At 43.5% G+C, this 17,124-nt stretch overlaps 1 protein-coding gene across 3 annotated transcripts in view; it reads left to right on the plus strand.

Moving 5' to 3' along the window:
• Window positions 1-17,124, plus strand: part of ARFGEF2 (ADP ribosylation factor guanine nucleotide exchange factor 2) — a 104,945-nt gene that overhangs the window by 34,672 nt on the left and 53,149 nt on the right. Inside the window, exons 7-19 of one of the 3 annotated variants that reach the window (XM_046678430.1) lie at window positions 380-448; window positions 2,174-2,322; window positions 4,980-5,110; window positions 6,538-6,772; window positions 7,628-7,727; window positions 8,374-8,513; window positions 9,631-9,739; window positions 10,437-10,620; window positions 12,425-12,536; window positions 13,091-13,296; window positions 15,058-15,142; window positions 15,246-15,417; window positions 16,028-16,179. In XM_046678430.1, coding sequence (XP_046534386.1) covers window positions 380-448; window positions 2,174-2,322; window positions 4,980-5,110; window positions 6,538-6,772; window positions 7,628-7,727; window positions 8,374-8,513; window positions 9,631-9,739; window positions 10,437-10,620; window positions 12,425-12,536; window positions 13,091-13,296; window positions 15,058-15,142; window positions 15,246-15,417; window positions 16,028-16,179 — 1,844 coding nt within the window. Of the gene's footprint in view, window positions 1-379; window positions 449-2,170; window positions 2,323-4,979; window positions 5,111-6,537; window positions 6,773-7,627; window positions 7,728-8,373; window positions 8,514-9,630; window positions 9,740-10,436; window positions 10,621-12,424; window positions 12,537-13,090; window positions 13,297-15,057; window positions 15,143-15,245; window positions 15,418-16,027; window positions 16,180-17,124 lie in introns of all 3 variants that reach the window. The other 2 variants (XM_046678429.1, XM_046678431.1) reach the window with 2 other exon arrangements.

Below are 17,124 nucleotides of genomic sequence, written 5' to 3' on the forward strand. Positions count from 1 at the left end.
AAGAGAAAGCTCCATCTTTTCTTCTGCCAGGAACCGTAGCTGGATAAAATTCAGCTCCTGCCTCCAACTTGGGGGTGGTGGGCCCTGGGCTGAGCAGCTGTGACTTAGGAAGAAAAAGTGTAGAAGTCAGAGGGATTTTCGGGTTCCGCAAAGGGAAGCTTGAAGTCATAGCAGATGCTGCCTGAGAGTTTCCCGATTGCACAGGACTTGTCTCTGTTGGCACAGTCAGATTCGGCTTTGGGCTGTGCTTATGTGCACCCTTTGCCTTCTGAAGTGTGACTCTAGAGAACGTTGACATAGTCTCCTTCTCCGCTTTCCTGTGTTTCCCTGGAAATGCCCACATGTATGTGTTTGTCTTTGTGTATTTGGGTGTGTGTAGGGACTGATGATGGAGCTCAGGAGGTGGTGAAGGAGGTCTTAGAAGATGTGGTCACATCTGCCATTAAAGGTAAGAACCAAGAACCCAGCCTTTCCTCCAACTCGTTCTCCAAAAAAATCCTGCGCCAGGTGTTTTAGTGGTGGAGTGCCCACCGCCAGTGAACTCGTGGAAGCTGAGTCTGCCCTTCTTTCACAGGGAATTCAAAAATTACTTGTTTCTAGGGATTGATTTTATTCTCATTTGGACTGGGATCAAGAAGCATAGTCTGACAGTGTTAGAGTTGGGTACTCCACGTGGAGATTAGAGTTGGATGCTCCACGTGGAGATTAGAGTTGGATGCTCCACGTGGAGAGTAGAGTTGGGTGCTCCACAGGGAGACACATCCGGGCTTTCCCAGCACTGGGCTGTGAGCCCTGAGGTGGTGTCCACTGCTGCTGAATTTTCATGGCTAGCCATTGAGGTGTTGAGGGGACAGTCCCCACGTCAGCAGGAATCAGACGCACAGGGAAGCTTCGTTCATTTTGTTAGACTTCCTCCCTAACTCCATCACTTTTTTTGCTGTGGTTTCAGTGGAATTAAACTTGTATAGTTCAGAATGACTGCTGGATGAGTTTTTCTTTGTTCTTGCCCAAAATCTCAGGTCAATGACTGTGTCTTGAACATTCGGTTCCAGTGCCAGTAAACCATTAATAGGTCAATAAATCAATAACTTAGTGGGTTGCAGTCAGCATTTTTTAAATGAAAGAGAATAAAATGAAAAAAAATACAAACTGAATGCATTGCTTATAGTAAAGTTAAGCATTGTTTCATGAAACATGCATTTCAGTTATTTGTGTGTACACATTTGTACTGGGTCATGAGCTTTAAAATGTATTTCTTACTGAGGGTCACGGTCAAAGAAGTTTGACCCACTGCTCTAAGCCTTATCCTTTATTAATCACCAAGCAATGTGCATAGATTTCATTATTTAACTCCATGTAGAAATGTCTTTAAAATAGAATAATTTTAGTTCATACCCTTGGAATTTTTCCTGGGGTCAATACAAGAAGTCCTTACACAATGAGCACTGTCTGTCTTGTTCACTTCTGTATCCCACAGCCCCTTACACAGAGCTTGGCACATAATAGGTACCTGCTAAATATTTGTTGAATGAATATATGCTTTGTAAAACCATTATTGAAGATCATGCTTATTAAGTTGTTTGGTTTCCCTTATATATATAAAGATCCAGATGGTGAATTCTTCATAGATTTCAGCTGTTCTGCTAATCATCAGATATGCTTTCTTTCATTAAATGATGAAATCTATCTAATTCTTTGTCTTTCCCTTTTTCACATGACTGCCAGGAAGCTCAGTTCTACATTTTTTTTCCTGTGACTGAAGTTTTTTGTCGTAACTGTCAAAACTCTTCATTTACATGGCTCTTCTTCTCTAATCCCTCTATTAATAGCCCTTTTAAAAAAATCTGTGCTTTTCATGTTTAGCTGTTTCTCATCCTTTTCGGAAGTGGATGGGGGTGGGCAGGACTGCTGTATTGCACAATTCTGGAGGCACCATTGTCATGGACACAGTATGAATGAAGCCCCCTGGTGGTGGGGCTGTGGGTAGTAGACACTTGGAAAGCCTCAGGGCCTCTTTGGTCAATCCTTTCTCACTGTTATGTCAGTCAGAGAGCGGTGGTGCAGGGGAAGGGGGAAAAGCAGTAGCTGGAGGGTTATGAGTAACTTCTCCCTGGTGTCAGGTAGCCTTTTAGGATAAATTTGGCCATGACTTTTGTGCTTATATTTTAAGAAGCAGCACAAAAGTACCGTCTGACAGAACCCGAGAGAGTCCTAGGCGAACTGGGCTGCCAGGAATGTGCCATTCCCCCAGCAGCAGACGAGAACTCACAGACCAACGGCATAGCGGACGACAGACAGTCCTTGTCGTCGGCGGATAATCTGGTATGTTGGTGATCCTCCCCCACAGACTTGTTTCAGTTTTTACTTTTTTAGAAGATTCAGAATTAAGTCTCTTTCAGAAGAAGCAAGTGGAAACCAGCAAGCCCCATTCAGTAATTCATCACCCAGTCCTGGCCTGATATTCTTTATGTTAGTAGGTTTCATTGGAATGTGCTAAAGTTGGTTGTATATAACACTGATATTAAACCCTGTTTATTCAGGCTTTTAAAAACTTAGATTTCCTGCCCTTTTTCGTCTCTCTCAAAATAATATACATCCATTACAGAAAAATGAGAAAGTATAGAGAAGGAAACAGGGAAATAAATTTATCTGTAATCCTCTAAACCAGAGATCACTCTTGTTAACATTTTACTTACATCCTTCTAGATTTTTCTCACCCTCCCATATTTTTTCCACTTACATGTAATGACACAGTATACATGCTGTTTTGTAATCTGCTTTTTAACCTTAATGTATATTATAAACATCCTTTCAGGTCCTTAGATATGTCTGCCACATTACTTTTTTTTAAATAGCTTTGTTGTTCTCTTGAAAATGCTGTATATGAACATTCAAAACAGGAAGAAATATGATATTAACATCCCATGTCTGTACCTTTTCACCAGTGTTTCTCAACCTTTTTCATTATCACCCCCTCCAGGAACCTTTTTATATTTGTCTTTTTCCTAATCAGCACCTCCCTTCGTGAAATTTTACAGCTACTGATAAACTGGATATTTTTCTATATTCTGTACATATGTATGTGCTTTATCCATAAATAAGATTCTTCTCCCAAGAACTGAGTTTTGCCTCTGTCTTAGTCTGTGTGGGCTGCTGTAACAGAAACCCGCAGACTAAGTGGCTTAAAGACGACAGAAATTTCTCACAGGCTGGGAGTCTAAGATGGAGGTACGAGCAGTTTCGGTGTCTGCTGAGGGCCTGCTTCTTGGTTTGTAGACGGCTGGCTTCTCCCCTGGCAGAGAGCTCTTCAAGAAGGACGCTAACCCCGCTCGTGAGCGCTTCACCCTCCGGACTTGCTCACCTCCCAAGACACCACTTCCAAATATCATCACAGTAGGGATTAGGTTTCAACATACAGATTTGTGGGGGACACAGACATTCAGTCTGCAGCAGTCCCCATTAAGAGGGCATTCATAAGGACGTACTTAAATCCTTACGAGGGACTCGTGTCTTTGTACTAGGCTGCAGCTTGCTTTCTTCACTGTTCATGGACAGCTGCACATCCAGATCTAACTAGTTTTTTTATGGCCATGTAAAATTCTGTCATATGGATTACCATAATCTGTTTAACCAATTCCCTATTAAGTTTTTAGGTTGGTTCAGTTTTATCACAGGAAACAGTTCTGTAATGAACATCTATGTAGATAAATCTTGTGCACGTCCTTAATTCTTTCTTTAGGATAAATTCCTACAAGTGGTATTGCTGGGTCAAGAGTTGGAAGCTTTAAAACCTTTGTTCCTTAGCATCAAGTTAGTCTCAGAGAAGGTAATGCTCAAATTCTGCCCGCCTGTAGGCTGTCACTACTCATTTTCCCATTCCCTCATTAAAACGGGGCAGTAGTGCTCATTCACATCTGTGCTAGTCTGATGGAAAACAATCCTGCTTTAAAAATTAGTAGTATGTTATTTAGCTTTATCTGTTATTTGCATTTCTTGGTGAATTGCTTATTCATGTTTTTTGCCTGTGTTTAATTTGGGAGGAGGGTTTCCATATTTCTGTAATGAATTATAAGAACTTTTTGTATGTTGAGGATGTTAATCCTTGCTGTATGTTACAAATATTTATGTTTTAACTTTTAAATGTAGCTTACTTTTTTAGTTAATAATAAAATAAAATAATGAAGTTTATTTTAAAATGCTTACTATTTTTTCCTCATCTGTCCTGCAGTAGTGTTCTTAGAAATCCTTTTTTGGGACTGGCCCTGTGGCCAAGTGGTTAAGTTCACACGCTCTGCTTTGGCAGCCCAGGGTTTTGCCAGTTCGGATCCTGGGCGCGGACATGCACCGCTCGTCAAGCCATTCTGAAGTGGCATCCCACATACCACAACTAGAAGGACCCACAACTAAAAGTATACAACCATGTACCAGGGGGCTTTGGGGAGAAAAAGGAAAAATAAAATCTTAAAGAAAAAAAAAAGAAATCCTTTTTTATAAACTAATATAAATAATTACCTATATTTGTTTGAGTTTAGTGGGTTTTTTTTCTTTCCTGAGGAAGATTTGCCCTGAGCTACATCTCTGCCAGTCTTCCTCTGTGCCACCACGGTATGGCCACCAACAAGTGGTACAGGTCCACGCCTGGGAACTGAACCCAGGCTGCTGAGGTGGAATGCACCCAACTTAACCACTAGGCCATGGGGCCCGCCACATGGTTTAGTTTTTCTGTGGTTTAGCATGTGCCCATTTATCATTTTAAGCCATCTATACCCACTTTTTGAAGGACAAGAACAAAGTTTTAGAATTGCCGTAATGGCTCCCCCATAGCTCCTGTTGACTTATGGTCCCTTCCCCGACATCCCTCACTTCCCCGTTGGATAAATAAAAGAGCTTAAATTTCCATGAGATAATTACATTTCTTGTCTTTGAAGAATTATCCTTTTGTTTTAACTGTTTGATTTTTCTCTCGTTTCTAATCTTAGGAATCAGATTCACAAGGACATCAAGTGACTGCTAGGTTCTCTCACATTCTGCAGAAGGATGCCTTCCTCGTGTTTCGCTCCCTTTGCAAACTGTCCATGAAACCCCTTGGTGAAGGCCCCCCAGATCCAAAGTAAGCAGACCACAGTTCTTGGCCATTTATAAAATCCAAATGATCCAGGTGGATCTTGTGGGTCCAAGAAACCTGAGTGCCTTGTCCCCTGGTTGGTGTGAATGCAGGAATTTACAGGATGGTCTTAGCTTTTCACACTCATGCAGTGTCTACAGTCCTTTCATAATGAATTATTTCTCTGTCCCCATCAACCAAGATTTTGCCCAGTTTTGTTTTTCTTGGTTTATATGCTAAAAATAATCATTATATTGAACACATACCCTGTTTTTACTGACTGATGAATTTAGTCTCCTGATGAGGGGTAGGCAGGGGCAAGGCGCACGCAAACCTCAGTGCCCTGCCCTGGTTGGAAACCCCTGCTTCATGGATACAGGCTGAAGCCCCAGACTCGACCTAGAGAAGCCAAATCTTCCTACATAGTGCACAAACTACGGCAGGGATCACAGTGCTGCAGGTGTCAGAGCAGAGGTTCTGGAGCCAGAGAGACCTGCATTCAGGACTGGCTCACTCGAGACCAGCTCCATGGCCGTGTGAGTTACCGAACCTCGTCTGAAAAATGGGAATATGGAAAATCACTTTACACGGCCATTTAAATGAAATGATATAATGACGTCCCGAGCACAGGCCCTTGTACTTTATAAAAGTTTTATAGTCACTGTTATTATTATTATTAGTCACTAATAATAACCCTCAACTCTGGTATTAAGAATAGGATGACCATTAGGGAAATGGTTCATGAAAATTTCCCTTTCTTTGTGTCTCTGTGGGCGAGGGTGGGGAGCACGAGGCAGGCAGAGAAAGTGCACTGTTTTCATTGTCTGTGAAGGTTGAGTGGTACTGATGTCATAGTCTCACACAAATGATGTAAAGTAATTAGTTCTGTTAGGTTAGTTGCAGAACCACCTTTCCAGAGTCTGTTTACACTTATTTTGCTCCTGCTGTATTCTCTACTTTATGGCAGAGAGAGAGACAAAAAGAATAGGAATTGTTAGGCCCACCTGGTGGTGTAGTGGTTAAGTTCACACGCTCCGCTTTGGTGGCCTGGGGTTCGCAGGTTCACATCCTAGGCGTGGACCTACACACTGTTCATCAAGCCATGCTGTGGTGGCATCCCACATACAAAATAGAGGAAGATTGACACAGATGTTAGCTCAGGGCCAATCTTCCTCAGCAAAAAAAGAAAGAAAGAAAGACAAAAGAATAGGAATTGGCTGCTCTTGTTCTCACAGGGCCTGCAGGTTCCCAGACGACCCACCTCATGCCGTTTGCCCTCATTCTCTTGATATTTAGGTGCTGTTGCCAATTCTTAATTCATTGGCTCCTCAGAAAATTCTGCTCACTGGTAGAGGAGACTGGCCTTCTTAAGAAACGTGCTTTTTAAAATTGCATCTTTTAGAGCTGTCCTTGTTGTTCATTTTCTCTGCCAGATCGCATGAGCTGCGTTCCAAGGTGGTTTCCCTGCAGCTGCTCCTCTCCGTGTTGCAGAACGCTGGCCCAGTCTTCCGGACTCACGAGATGTTCATCAGCGCGATCAAACAGTATCTCTGTGTGGCGTTGTCCAAAAACGGCGTCTCTTCGGTGCCTGACGTCTTTGAGCTCTCTCTCGCCATTTTCCTGACGCTTCTTTCAAACTTTAAAATGCACTTGAAAATGCAGATAGAGGTACGGACTCCACGTTGATTTTTTTTTATTTGATGATACTTACACCGGGTGAGTTAACTGCTGGTAGCATAGTCACCAGGAGCTAGAGTTATGCTGGAACCCCAAAGAAGAACTTTTTGAACGAGTGAGAGAATGTCTTTTCATAAAAAGTTTCTGCCCCTCAATCTTCTGTGCCCTTCAGTTTAACCAAAGGTTTAAATCGTGTGGTCTGTGTCCTGGACCCAAACATGTTTGTTCAGCCTATACATTGTTTGAAATAACTTGAATTAGTTGCCGGATTGAGAAATCAGATTCTACGTGAAAATCCAGATTTCTAGTTTCTCTCGAAAAATCACAGCGGTCATGCGTTTCCTCGTGGCACCTCTTCCCTGTTGCTCAGGAGCAGCTGCTCCCTCTAATGCGCCCATGTTCTCCAGCTCACCATGGTCCTGCCCTGCTCGCTGTGCCCACTTGAGGCCAGGGTGCCGATGCCCTGCAGCAGCCTGTGCCTGACTCTTGTCCTACCCAGCTTCTTCACTCAGAGGCTCTGCCTGTCCTCAAAAGGCTTTTGGGTTGTTTTTTTTTTTTTAAGATTTTATTTTTTTCCTTTTTCTCCCCAAAGCCCCCTGGTACATAGTTGTGTATTTTTAGTTGTGGGTCCTTCGAGTTGTGGCATGTGGGATGCCGCCTCAGTGTGGCCTGATGAGTGGTGCCATGTCCGCGCCCAGGATTTCCACTGGCGAAACCCTGAGCTGCTGAAGTGGAGCAGCGAACTTAACCACTTGGGCACGGGGCCCGGCCCCAGGCCTTCGGGTTTTTGAGCTCAATTTAAACTGGCTATTAATTGGTGTCCTCCTTTGTCTTCGTGTCATGTAGGTCTTTTTCAAAGAGATTTTCCTGAACATTTTAGAAACATCCACAAGTTCTTTTGAGCACAGGTGGATGGTCATTCAGACCCTGACAAGGATCTGTGCAGGTACTTTTACCCCGAGGGGGCTTTTGATGCTTTCTTCTTCCAAAGTCCAGATTACGATCTTTAACTCCTGTTTTTAGAGTTTTAATGAAGTGCTGGAAAAACCATTACCTTAAAGGCAAAAGCTGACCTAAGGACTAGTCCTGCCCACTGTGTCTCCTCCTTTGGAGGATGATTAACTCCATCTGGTTTGCCCGGGACTTTCTGGTGTTAGCCCTGAAAGTCCCACAACCTGGGAAACCCCCTAATCTCTTGATTGGATGCTGCGATAAATTTGTATTTCCCTTAACACTGTACAATTATGTGACTGTAAACCAAGCATTCCACCTGTCTGTCATCAAATGTAATTTCTCAAGAGTTACACAACTTTAAGAGGTGGATTGGGCAATTGTTATCCCTTTTTTTATGACGAAAGTGAGCCTTAGAGAGGTGGAATGAGCTGAGATTTCACTTGGTCCTGAGTCAGGCCTAGAAAGAGGGCCTCCTGACTTCCTGGTACTTTACACGTACATTTCCTGAGTGGGGCGTGTCCACCTGAGTTGTAGTTCACTAGAAAGAATTTTTGACAAAGGAATCTCATTTAATAAGAAAACATAATTGCTATTTGTGTTAGATCAGAATTTCTAATATCTGTGTGTTATTTTCCAAGATGCCCAGTGTGTTGTAGATATTTATGTCAACTACGACTGTGATTTAAATGCTGCTAACATTTTTGAGCGCCTCGTAAATGATTTGTCCAAAATCGCTCAGGGAAGAAGTGGACATGAGCTGGGAATGACACCTCTGCAGGTAAAAACACCAAGAACACTCATTTCTATTTAAAGTTCATGCATCTCGGTAAACGTTTATTGTGCACCACCATGGTGCTGGGGATACAAGAGTGAATAAAGCACAAACATGCATGTGTGAGCGCACAATTGATGTGGTCACACTTACACAAACAGTGAAGAAGTGGGCTACAGAGAAGAATGGGGCAGGGACGATAGAGAAGGAGTGCTGGAGGTGGGGGTGTTGTCATTTTTAATGGGGTCCTTGGCAGGTGGTCTCCCTGAGAAGGTGACATTTGAACTAAGACATGTAGGAAGCGAGTTCACTCTCAGGCACCTTTCCAAAGATCCTGTGAAAGCGGGATCCCAGGCTCCAGCAAAGGCAAAGGAGATTGTCTCATCCTTAGAGAGCCTGCAAAGGGAACAGGATCCTTAGCCTGCAGTCTGAATGAACTGATCAGAAGGGCCATGGGACGCCTGGAATTACGTGTAGAATTTCGGTGTATGGGCATTTTTCCTAGAAAAAGGTCCATAGCTATCATTACATTCACAGAGAGGTCTCTGCCACCTTAGATGTTGTTTTAAATCTAAAATACTTGCATTTTTCTTTAGATTATCTGTAATTTGCATTTAATTTTTTATTTAAGAAATCAATATTTTTATTTACTTGTAGAGTGGGTCTTGAAATGGGATGCGTTTGTGGGTGTTTGGGGGATAAGAGTGTATCCAGAATCACTCATTTGTTGCATAATATAAGATTCTCTTCTCTTTTTGGAAGTCACTGGTTAAGACCCTGTTATTTAAAAAAACGGAAAGTGTTTTAAATGTTTTTTTTTCAAATTATATTTGCAGTGAATAAGAACTTCCTTTTAAAAATCCAGGTAACACTGTTCGTTTTAGGAAAACACACATCCCATATTTTTGCTGCTGGGGTGTTTATAATGAATACCTTCCAAGATTTTCAGGGTTTTTGCGATGAGCTTGTAATACTTGTCACCTGCTAACTTTTCCTTAGGTTTTGTACTCCGTAGCACTGAATGTCAGCGATTATCTGGAATCCTCATGGGATTCCCTACGAGCCCTGTAGATGTCTGCACTTGATTTATCAGTGAAGTCTCTGTGTCACTTTTGTCCTTTAGGAGCTCAGTCTGAGGAAGAAAGGCCTAGAGTGCCTTGTGTCCATCCTCAAGTGCATGGTGGAGTGGAGCAAAGACCTGTATGTGAACCCCAACCACCAGACCAGCCTCGGTGAGAGAGCAGCGCTGCCCCTGCCACCTCCCTTCACAACAGCTTCCTTCTCTCTGTTGGGAAAGTTGTCTGAGGCTAGTTGTCTGCTTGTCTTAGAAGTAGCCAAACACTTTAGTTTGCTAAATACCTATAGTTTTTGAAAGCCTCAGCTTTTTAATACATCCAAATTTGGGGGGAATAGTGTGAGTTGTGCTCTGACTTCAGTTTTCCAAATAGAGAGCCAGTTGTTTCAGCATTTTCTTAGTGCTCTCTCCTTCCCGCACGGATTTGAAACACCACCTGTATGGTGCACTAAATTCCTTTAGGTGCCTAAGTCTGTTTCTGAATTTTCTGTTCTATTCTATTGATTTGTCTGTTCTTGCACCGATACCAGGCTTCCAGATGCCTGGAGTTCTGTAGGGAGTTTTGATACCTGCCAGCACAGGTCCTCCTTCTTCATTGTTCTTTAAGTGTCTTGACTGTTTTTTGAACTTTAATTCTTTCATGTGAATTTTATCATTAGCTTATTAAGTTCCACAAAAAAGTAAGTTTTTAAGTAAAGTATCTGAGTGATGTCAAGGATTTGTGCTTATGATGCTTACAGTACAAACTCCGTTGTTACAGGTCTGGGAGAAGGAACTGCAAAGCCAGACCTGAGCTCAGCCGCATCCATGTCCCATCTGCTTATTTGGTTTCCTTTGGTTTTGTGTTGCTGCAGGTCAGGAGAGGCCCACAGATCAGGAAATGGGGGATGGGAAAGGCCTTGACATGGCGAGGCGGAGCAGTGTGACATCCATGGAGTCCACAGTGTCCTCGGGGACCCAGACGGCTGTCCAGGATGATCCGGAGCAGTTTGAGGTCATCAAGCAACAGAAAGAGATCATTGAACATGGCATTGAGCTGTGAGTGTGGCTGCTATTCCAGCTGAATCTCTTGGGGCCTCTGGCAAAGCCGCATCTTCCTTGGGAACCGGGGACTGACTCCTTAAGGGGAAATGCCTGTTAGAAAAGCCAGTGCTGGCACCAACAGCCGAACTGATTGAGCCAAGCAGAGTCAGTGAGTGACTGTGTGTGAGACAGAGACAGAGAGAGGGAGAAATTTAATAGCTTTGTGTGGTTGATGCCTGCTCTTTTTTTTTTTCTAATGACAAAAATTAAACCAGTTTAGAAAATACAGAAAACTATAAAGCAACAATGTTAAAAACACTCATAAAATTACTACCTACAGGAAATCACCATTGGTAACATTTTTTCCCAGTTACATACTATGAAAAATTTCAACATAAAAACTTTTGCCATCTTAGTGTTATCTGTGTATGTTTTTTTCTGAACCAGTTGAAAGTAATTTGTAGCCATCATAATATTTCACCCCTACGTCTTTGAAAAATAAGGACATTCTCCCCTGTAACCACGCCATCATCATGACAGTCATTGGTAAATCTGAATGTGTTCTTTCCCGTCTTTTACACACAAAAATACAAACACACAATCTCATATCCTGTCTAGCTTTTGAATGATTAGTTAACTTAGTAAGCTCTGTTTTAAAAGTTGATGTTACAGTACTCATTTATGAAAGGAGGTGTTGATCTCCTTGTTTCCACTCCCACTATCCCTGCATCCCCCCCCAGTCTGTTCTCCCCATAGCAGCTGAAGTAATCCTTTAAAAACTTAAATCGATCTTATCACTCCCTGCCTAAAATCATTCTAGGTTTCCCGTTTCCTCATCACAGCCCCCTCGCCGACCTCATCTCCTGCCAGAACTCCTGAGTGCCACGGTGCATGTCAGTGCCTTGAACACCTAAGGCTCTTCGCACCTTTGGGCCTCGGCTTGGAATACTCTTGGGTCTTTTTCACCCTTCAGGCTTGGCAAAACATCTCTTCCTCAAAGAGGCCTTTTGTAACCACACTATCTGAGCAAGTCCCAAGTTATACTCTGTTCTTGCACCATATTCATGTCCTTCTGGCACAGCCCTTGCCACAGTTTGTGCTCATATATGAATATCATTCTCCGGTGTGCAGCTTGGTAGATAAAAAGTTGAATTCATACATTTGTTCACTTTGCCTGCCTTTAACAGGAAATACAGAATAGCACTGCTTAATCAACTATTAAAGGAAATCCCAAAGTGGGCAGTCTAGGGCTATTTATAGTGGCTCTTATGGACACCAGAGACCCAGGCTCCTTTTATCTTGCTGCTTCCCCATTCTTAACACAATTTTCGTCTTCAGTGTTGCCTCATGGTTTGAGATGACTCTGGAGCACTGACCATCACACACATATTCTGAGGAAGAAGAAGAGAAGGGCAAAAAAGACAAGTCGTCTTTGTTCAAGGATCTTTCCTAGAAGTACCCACACCACTTCTGCTCGTGTCTCACTGGCCAGAACTTTGTCACGTGGCCATACTTTGTTTAAGGGAGGCAGGGAAAGAGAATTTTTATTCCAGGTACTTGTGTGCCCAGCTAAACATGTACGGTTTGAATAGTGTTGGAGAAGGGGAAGGTGGATGTGGGGTGACAACCAGCAGTCTCTGCTGTAGCCAGGTCAGAAATGAAAGGTGGAATTCAGAAAAGCTGCCTGGGTACGCAGGACCTTCCTAGCTGAGAAGTAATGGCTTGTTCATGGCATTATTGTAGCTTGCCTCAATGCCAGCTTTTTCTGTCCTCCGGATTTTGAAATAAGCAACCCTTGTCCCATCTCTTCTTGAAACAGGTTCAACAAGAAACCCAAGAGAGGGATCCAGTTTCTCCAGGAGCAGGGCATGCTGGGGACATCAGTTGAAGACATTGCCCAATTCCTGCACCAGGAAGAGCGCCTCGATTCTGTAAGACGGGGTTGAGCACTTGCCTGTGGGTTCTTTCAGCTGATTCTGAGGTCTTACCAGCATCAACCTGGAAATGGCTGACCCTGAGTGCAGTGGCTGTTGTCCACACCCCTGCTTACAGCAGCCCTGCTTCCCCTTTGGCTGGTGTTGCACAAAGCTCTATGAAAGGAATAAACTAGCCACCCAACAGGTTGTTTTGTATTTATTTGGTGGGACAGTGTCAGAGCTAGAAGTGTCCTTTGGCTGCTAGAAACTCTTCCTCTGGCTGCCCGTGTGCAACCAACCTACCCCTGAGTGTGCCCTGTCATTTCTCCATGTTTACGTCTCTTGTTCCTCCACATCTTCCTTCATTCGTGGCAGGACGACCTGCACCTGGAATGGCTGGGTGGGTGGGCAGGCTCAGGGAGTCCCCTAGCCTTTCTAGCAGTCCCCCTTTCCTGGGTGTTTAGAGCCGAGGCATTCTGCCTCCCCCTTTGACTGAAATGTCTTCTGCTGTGCAATCATATTGAACAATTTCTAGATGTGAGTAAGTGTGTATGGTGTGTATGTTTTAGACCCAGGTAGGTGATTTTCTGGGAGACAGCATGAGGTTCAACAAGGAGGTGATGTATGCCTACGTGGACCAACTTGACTTCTGTGAAAAGGAGTTTGTCTCAGCCCTACGGACGTTTCTAGAAGGTTTCCGCCTACCTGGGGAAGCCCAGAAGATTGATCGGTTAATGGAGAAGTTTGCTGCAAGATACATAGAATGCAACCAGGGGTGAGCGTCATATCAAGTCCCTCCACATCATCTTTTTGCCTCTGTCAGAACACTAATCTTAGTTTGGTTGGGGGTTGAGTCTCATTTTTCTAAATCTGTGGCAAGCAGCTAAGCTTTCTGTTCACCATGTGCCAGGCACTGTGCCAAGGGAGTGTCTCACATAAGACCTCACAGCAACTCTTTGTGTCCTCTTTCTACACACAAGGAGATGAGGGCTGGAGAGCCCTGGTGACTTGCCCAAGATCACAGAGCTGGAGCCCACGCTATTGATGATGATAAAAGAGTAGTTTCAGGAGCTGAGAGGAGGCCTTGGCACCTCTTCCTTAATCAGGAACAGCTCCCTGCTTTAATACCGGGTGGATTGCAAGGATTTTGGTTTTTCTTTGATTGCATGCTGATGAGCAAGTTACAAAAATGGCTACATAACTAATAAAACCGACCTAAGTAGGTCATTTCATCTTGGGGCCTTTTTTGATAGGTAGTTAATATTTTTGAAAGAAGTGGAGATTGAAAAGAGAGCTGACCTTTTTGAAACACCTCCCGTGTGCAGCTGTGCTTTGGGTTTTACATGCCTTTCATTTAATCAGCGGTAAGCCTGGGAGTAGTGTCCCATTTTATAGATGAGGAGACAGGCTCTGGGAGATTGAGCAACCTGCCAGAATCAATCAGCCACTAAGTGGCAGAGCCACGATTGAAGACAAGTTTGTCTAACTCAGAAACTCCTGCGCTTTCCACTGCACTTGAAGTTAAGAATGAGTGTACTCTGAATGTGATGTGGGAATTGTTTGTGGGAACATTTTGATAACAGTTTTGCCTCTCAAGTCAACTCGGTTTTCCTGTTAATTGGTCCCAGTCCTGTAAGTGCATGGCAAGCTGTCCCATGAAACGGCGTGATCAGCCAGGCAGCGTCTGGTCGTTTTAAGCCAGTGGACGTTAGAATTTGCCATGAAGACATAATTAGATATTATTTACTTTAAGCATATCTCCTGTGTAGACCCAGAAACCTTTGCCTGTTTCCCTTAATCAGTAAATATGTGACCCAAGTAAATGTCATGTTAGAATGCAGACCTTTTCTCGTGTTCTTCAGAATTTCTCCCTTTCCTACCAGGGGCAATTTGGATAGACCAGTTTTTCTGGCTTTAGCCTCACATATGATGAGGCTGTGCAGCCACAGGTTTTTACCTTTCTTTTCTTACCTAAGGCAAAAACAGTCAGACTTCCCCAGCATATTGTTTAGAACACATAAATATTTCCTTGTATTTCTGCTGTCAAACACTGTGGTGGATGATGTGAACTGAAGACATCTCATCGCAGGGCAGCAGTTGTAGCCGTCCTGCTGTCCACCGCCTGGCCCAAAGCAGACACCCTCAGGAGCGGGTCCAAGGTGAGGTGGGCGAGTCCCGCAGGGCGCAGGCCACAGGGGCCTCCCTCTCGGGGTCCTGCCACAGGTTGGCTCCGGGCAGTGAGGTGCCTTGCTTCCCTCACCTGGTCCCTGGCCCTCAAGTCTCCTTAAGGGTCCTAAAGAAATTGACTTGAAACTGCTGTATTAAAGGAAGTCTAAATCTGACACATTCTTGATTAGCTTTTCCGCACTCGGGGTCGGTAGTGACCACTCAGTGATGATAAGGCATGAGAACTGCTGGCAAGCTTGGCATCACGTGGAGCATCGGCCTGCGTTTAGTGCAGCATGTCCCTGTTGGCACTGTGCCTTCCCAGCCTCGTCCCCGTGCCTGTTCTTACATCCGGAATCTTCTCTTCCAGGCAAACTCTATTTGCCAGTGCTGACACTGCGTATGTCCTGGCATATTCAATTATTATGCTAACCACAGACTTGCACAGTCCTCAGGTAAAATATTTTAATGATTTCTATATTGTGGTAGCTAACTAGATAGCTTTATGTGGGCCATTGGATGTTTTCTAAATGGTTTGTTAATTTTTTAAAATTTCAGGTGAAAAATAAAATGACAAAAGAGCAGTATATTAAAATGAATCGGGGTATCAATGATAGTAAAGATCTACCAGAAGAATATCTCTCAAGCATTTATGAAGAGATAGAAGGCAAGAAAATTGCAATGAAAGAAACAAAAGAGCATACGATCGCAACCAAATCTACTAAGCAGAGTAAGGTCTAATGGCAAATTATTTCTATTAATTCCAGTTTTTGAGTGTATCAGGAATTACATGATTAATTCCTGATGATTGCTTTAATTTGCATATCTAGATATCAGAATAAGAAATGTGGTTAAATTAATTATTATGCTTATGTTGGTTCTCATATCAGCATCTTCTTGCTAGATTTGTAATTAGTTACAAGAGAGAATTTAAAATAAATAATCTGAGAGCTAAATGACTCCCCAAAAATATTCCTTAAAACTTTAATACCAATGGTGATTATGCCAACTTTGATTAGAATTCTCTTAGTTAAGACCCCTGTGAAGCTGTTTCTTTGTTTGAGAGGCAGCAGAGTGTGGAGCCTGAAGCACAGGCTGTAGAGCCACACTGCCTGGGTTCGAGTCCCAGCTCTACTGCTTGTGAGCTCTGTGACCCTGGGCAAGTAACTTAATTGCTCTCTGCCTCATTTTCCCCTCAGTAGAATGATGATAATGTTTGTAACAGACTTATGAGGGGGTTGAGAGGATTTGTGAGTTAGTGATTGTAAGTCTTCTGAAACAGTGCCCGGCACGTGGCAAGCACTCAGTGAGTGTCAGCTGCTGTTATTCTTTCTTTGTAGGTGTAGCTAGTGAAAAGCAGCGGCGGCTCCTGTACAATTTGGAGATGGAGCAAATGGCGAAGACAGCCAAAGCTCTGATGGAGGCTGTGAGCCACGCTAAAGCCCCGTTTACAAGTGCCACTCACTTGGACCACGTCCGGCCCATGTTCAAAGTGAGTATCCTGAGAAGTCAGGACGTGGCTAAGCCCGATTCTGGAGTTGACCTGCTAACCAGCAAGTTGATAATGGTGAAGAGATTGAGAGGAAAGGCCAAGTCCGGGTGTTTCTTTCTGAACAGTAACTAAAGTGAGTCCTTCCTAGAAGCCCTCTGATGACGCTGGGGACATGCCAGCACCAGCCAAAAGCAAGGGCTCTCCAGTCAGAACATCTGGTTTCAGTCCTGCCTTTGCCACTATGCAGCTCTGTGAGCTTGGTTAGGTTACTCAGTCTCTCTGTTCATCATCTGTAAAATGGAGACAGATACAGGGTTACTGTAAGGGTGGCTGGGGGGATTGACTGAATTAATAATTGTTCAGGCAAAAGAGACAGTTTTATTGTTATATCTCATCTCAGTGGCCTCAGGGTTAGTTTATCAGATGAGATTAGGTGGAGGTGAAAGACAGTATCCTGAGGTATCTCTATTTTTAAAATAGAGGAAAAGGGGGCCAGCCCGTGGCTGAGTAAAGTTCATGCACGCCACTTTGGCAGCCCCGGGTTTTGCCAGTTCGGGTCCTGGGTGCAGTCCTAGCACTGCTCATCAAGCCGTGCTGAGGCAGCATCCCACATAGCACAGCCAGAAGGACCTACAACTAGAATTTACAACTATGTGCTGGGGGGCTTTGGGGAGAAGAAGAAGAAGAAGAAGAAAAGATTGGCAACAGATGAAAATGTCTAGAAAAGATACACGTTCTATATACATAGCACTCATTCTTCTTTAAGATTTTTTTTTATTTTTTATATTTTTTAAAGATTTTTATTTTTCCTTTTTCTTTTTTGAGAAAGTACATAGTTGTATATTCTTCGCTGTGGGTCTTTCTCATTGTGGCATGTGGGACGCTGCCTCAGCGTGGTTTGATGAGCAGTGCCATGTCTGTGCCCAGGATTCGAACCAATGAAAC

The sequence above is a fragment of the Equus quagga genome, chromosome 12 (assembly GCF_021613505.1).
Source record: "Equus quagga isolate Etosha38 chromosome 12, UCLA_HA_Equagga_1.0, whole genome shotgun sequence".
Lineage (NCBI taxonomy): Eukaryota > Metazoa > Chordata > Mammalia > Perissodactyla > Equidae > Equus > Equus quagga.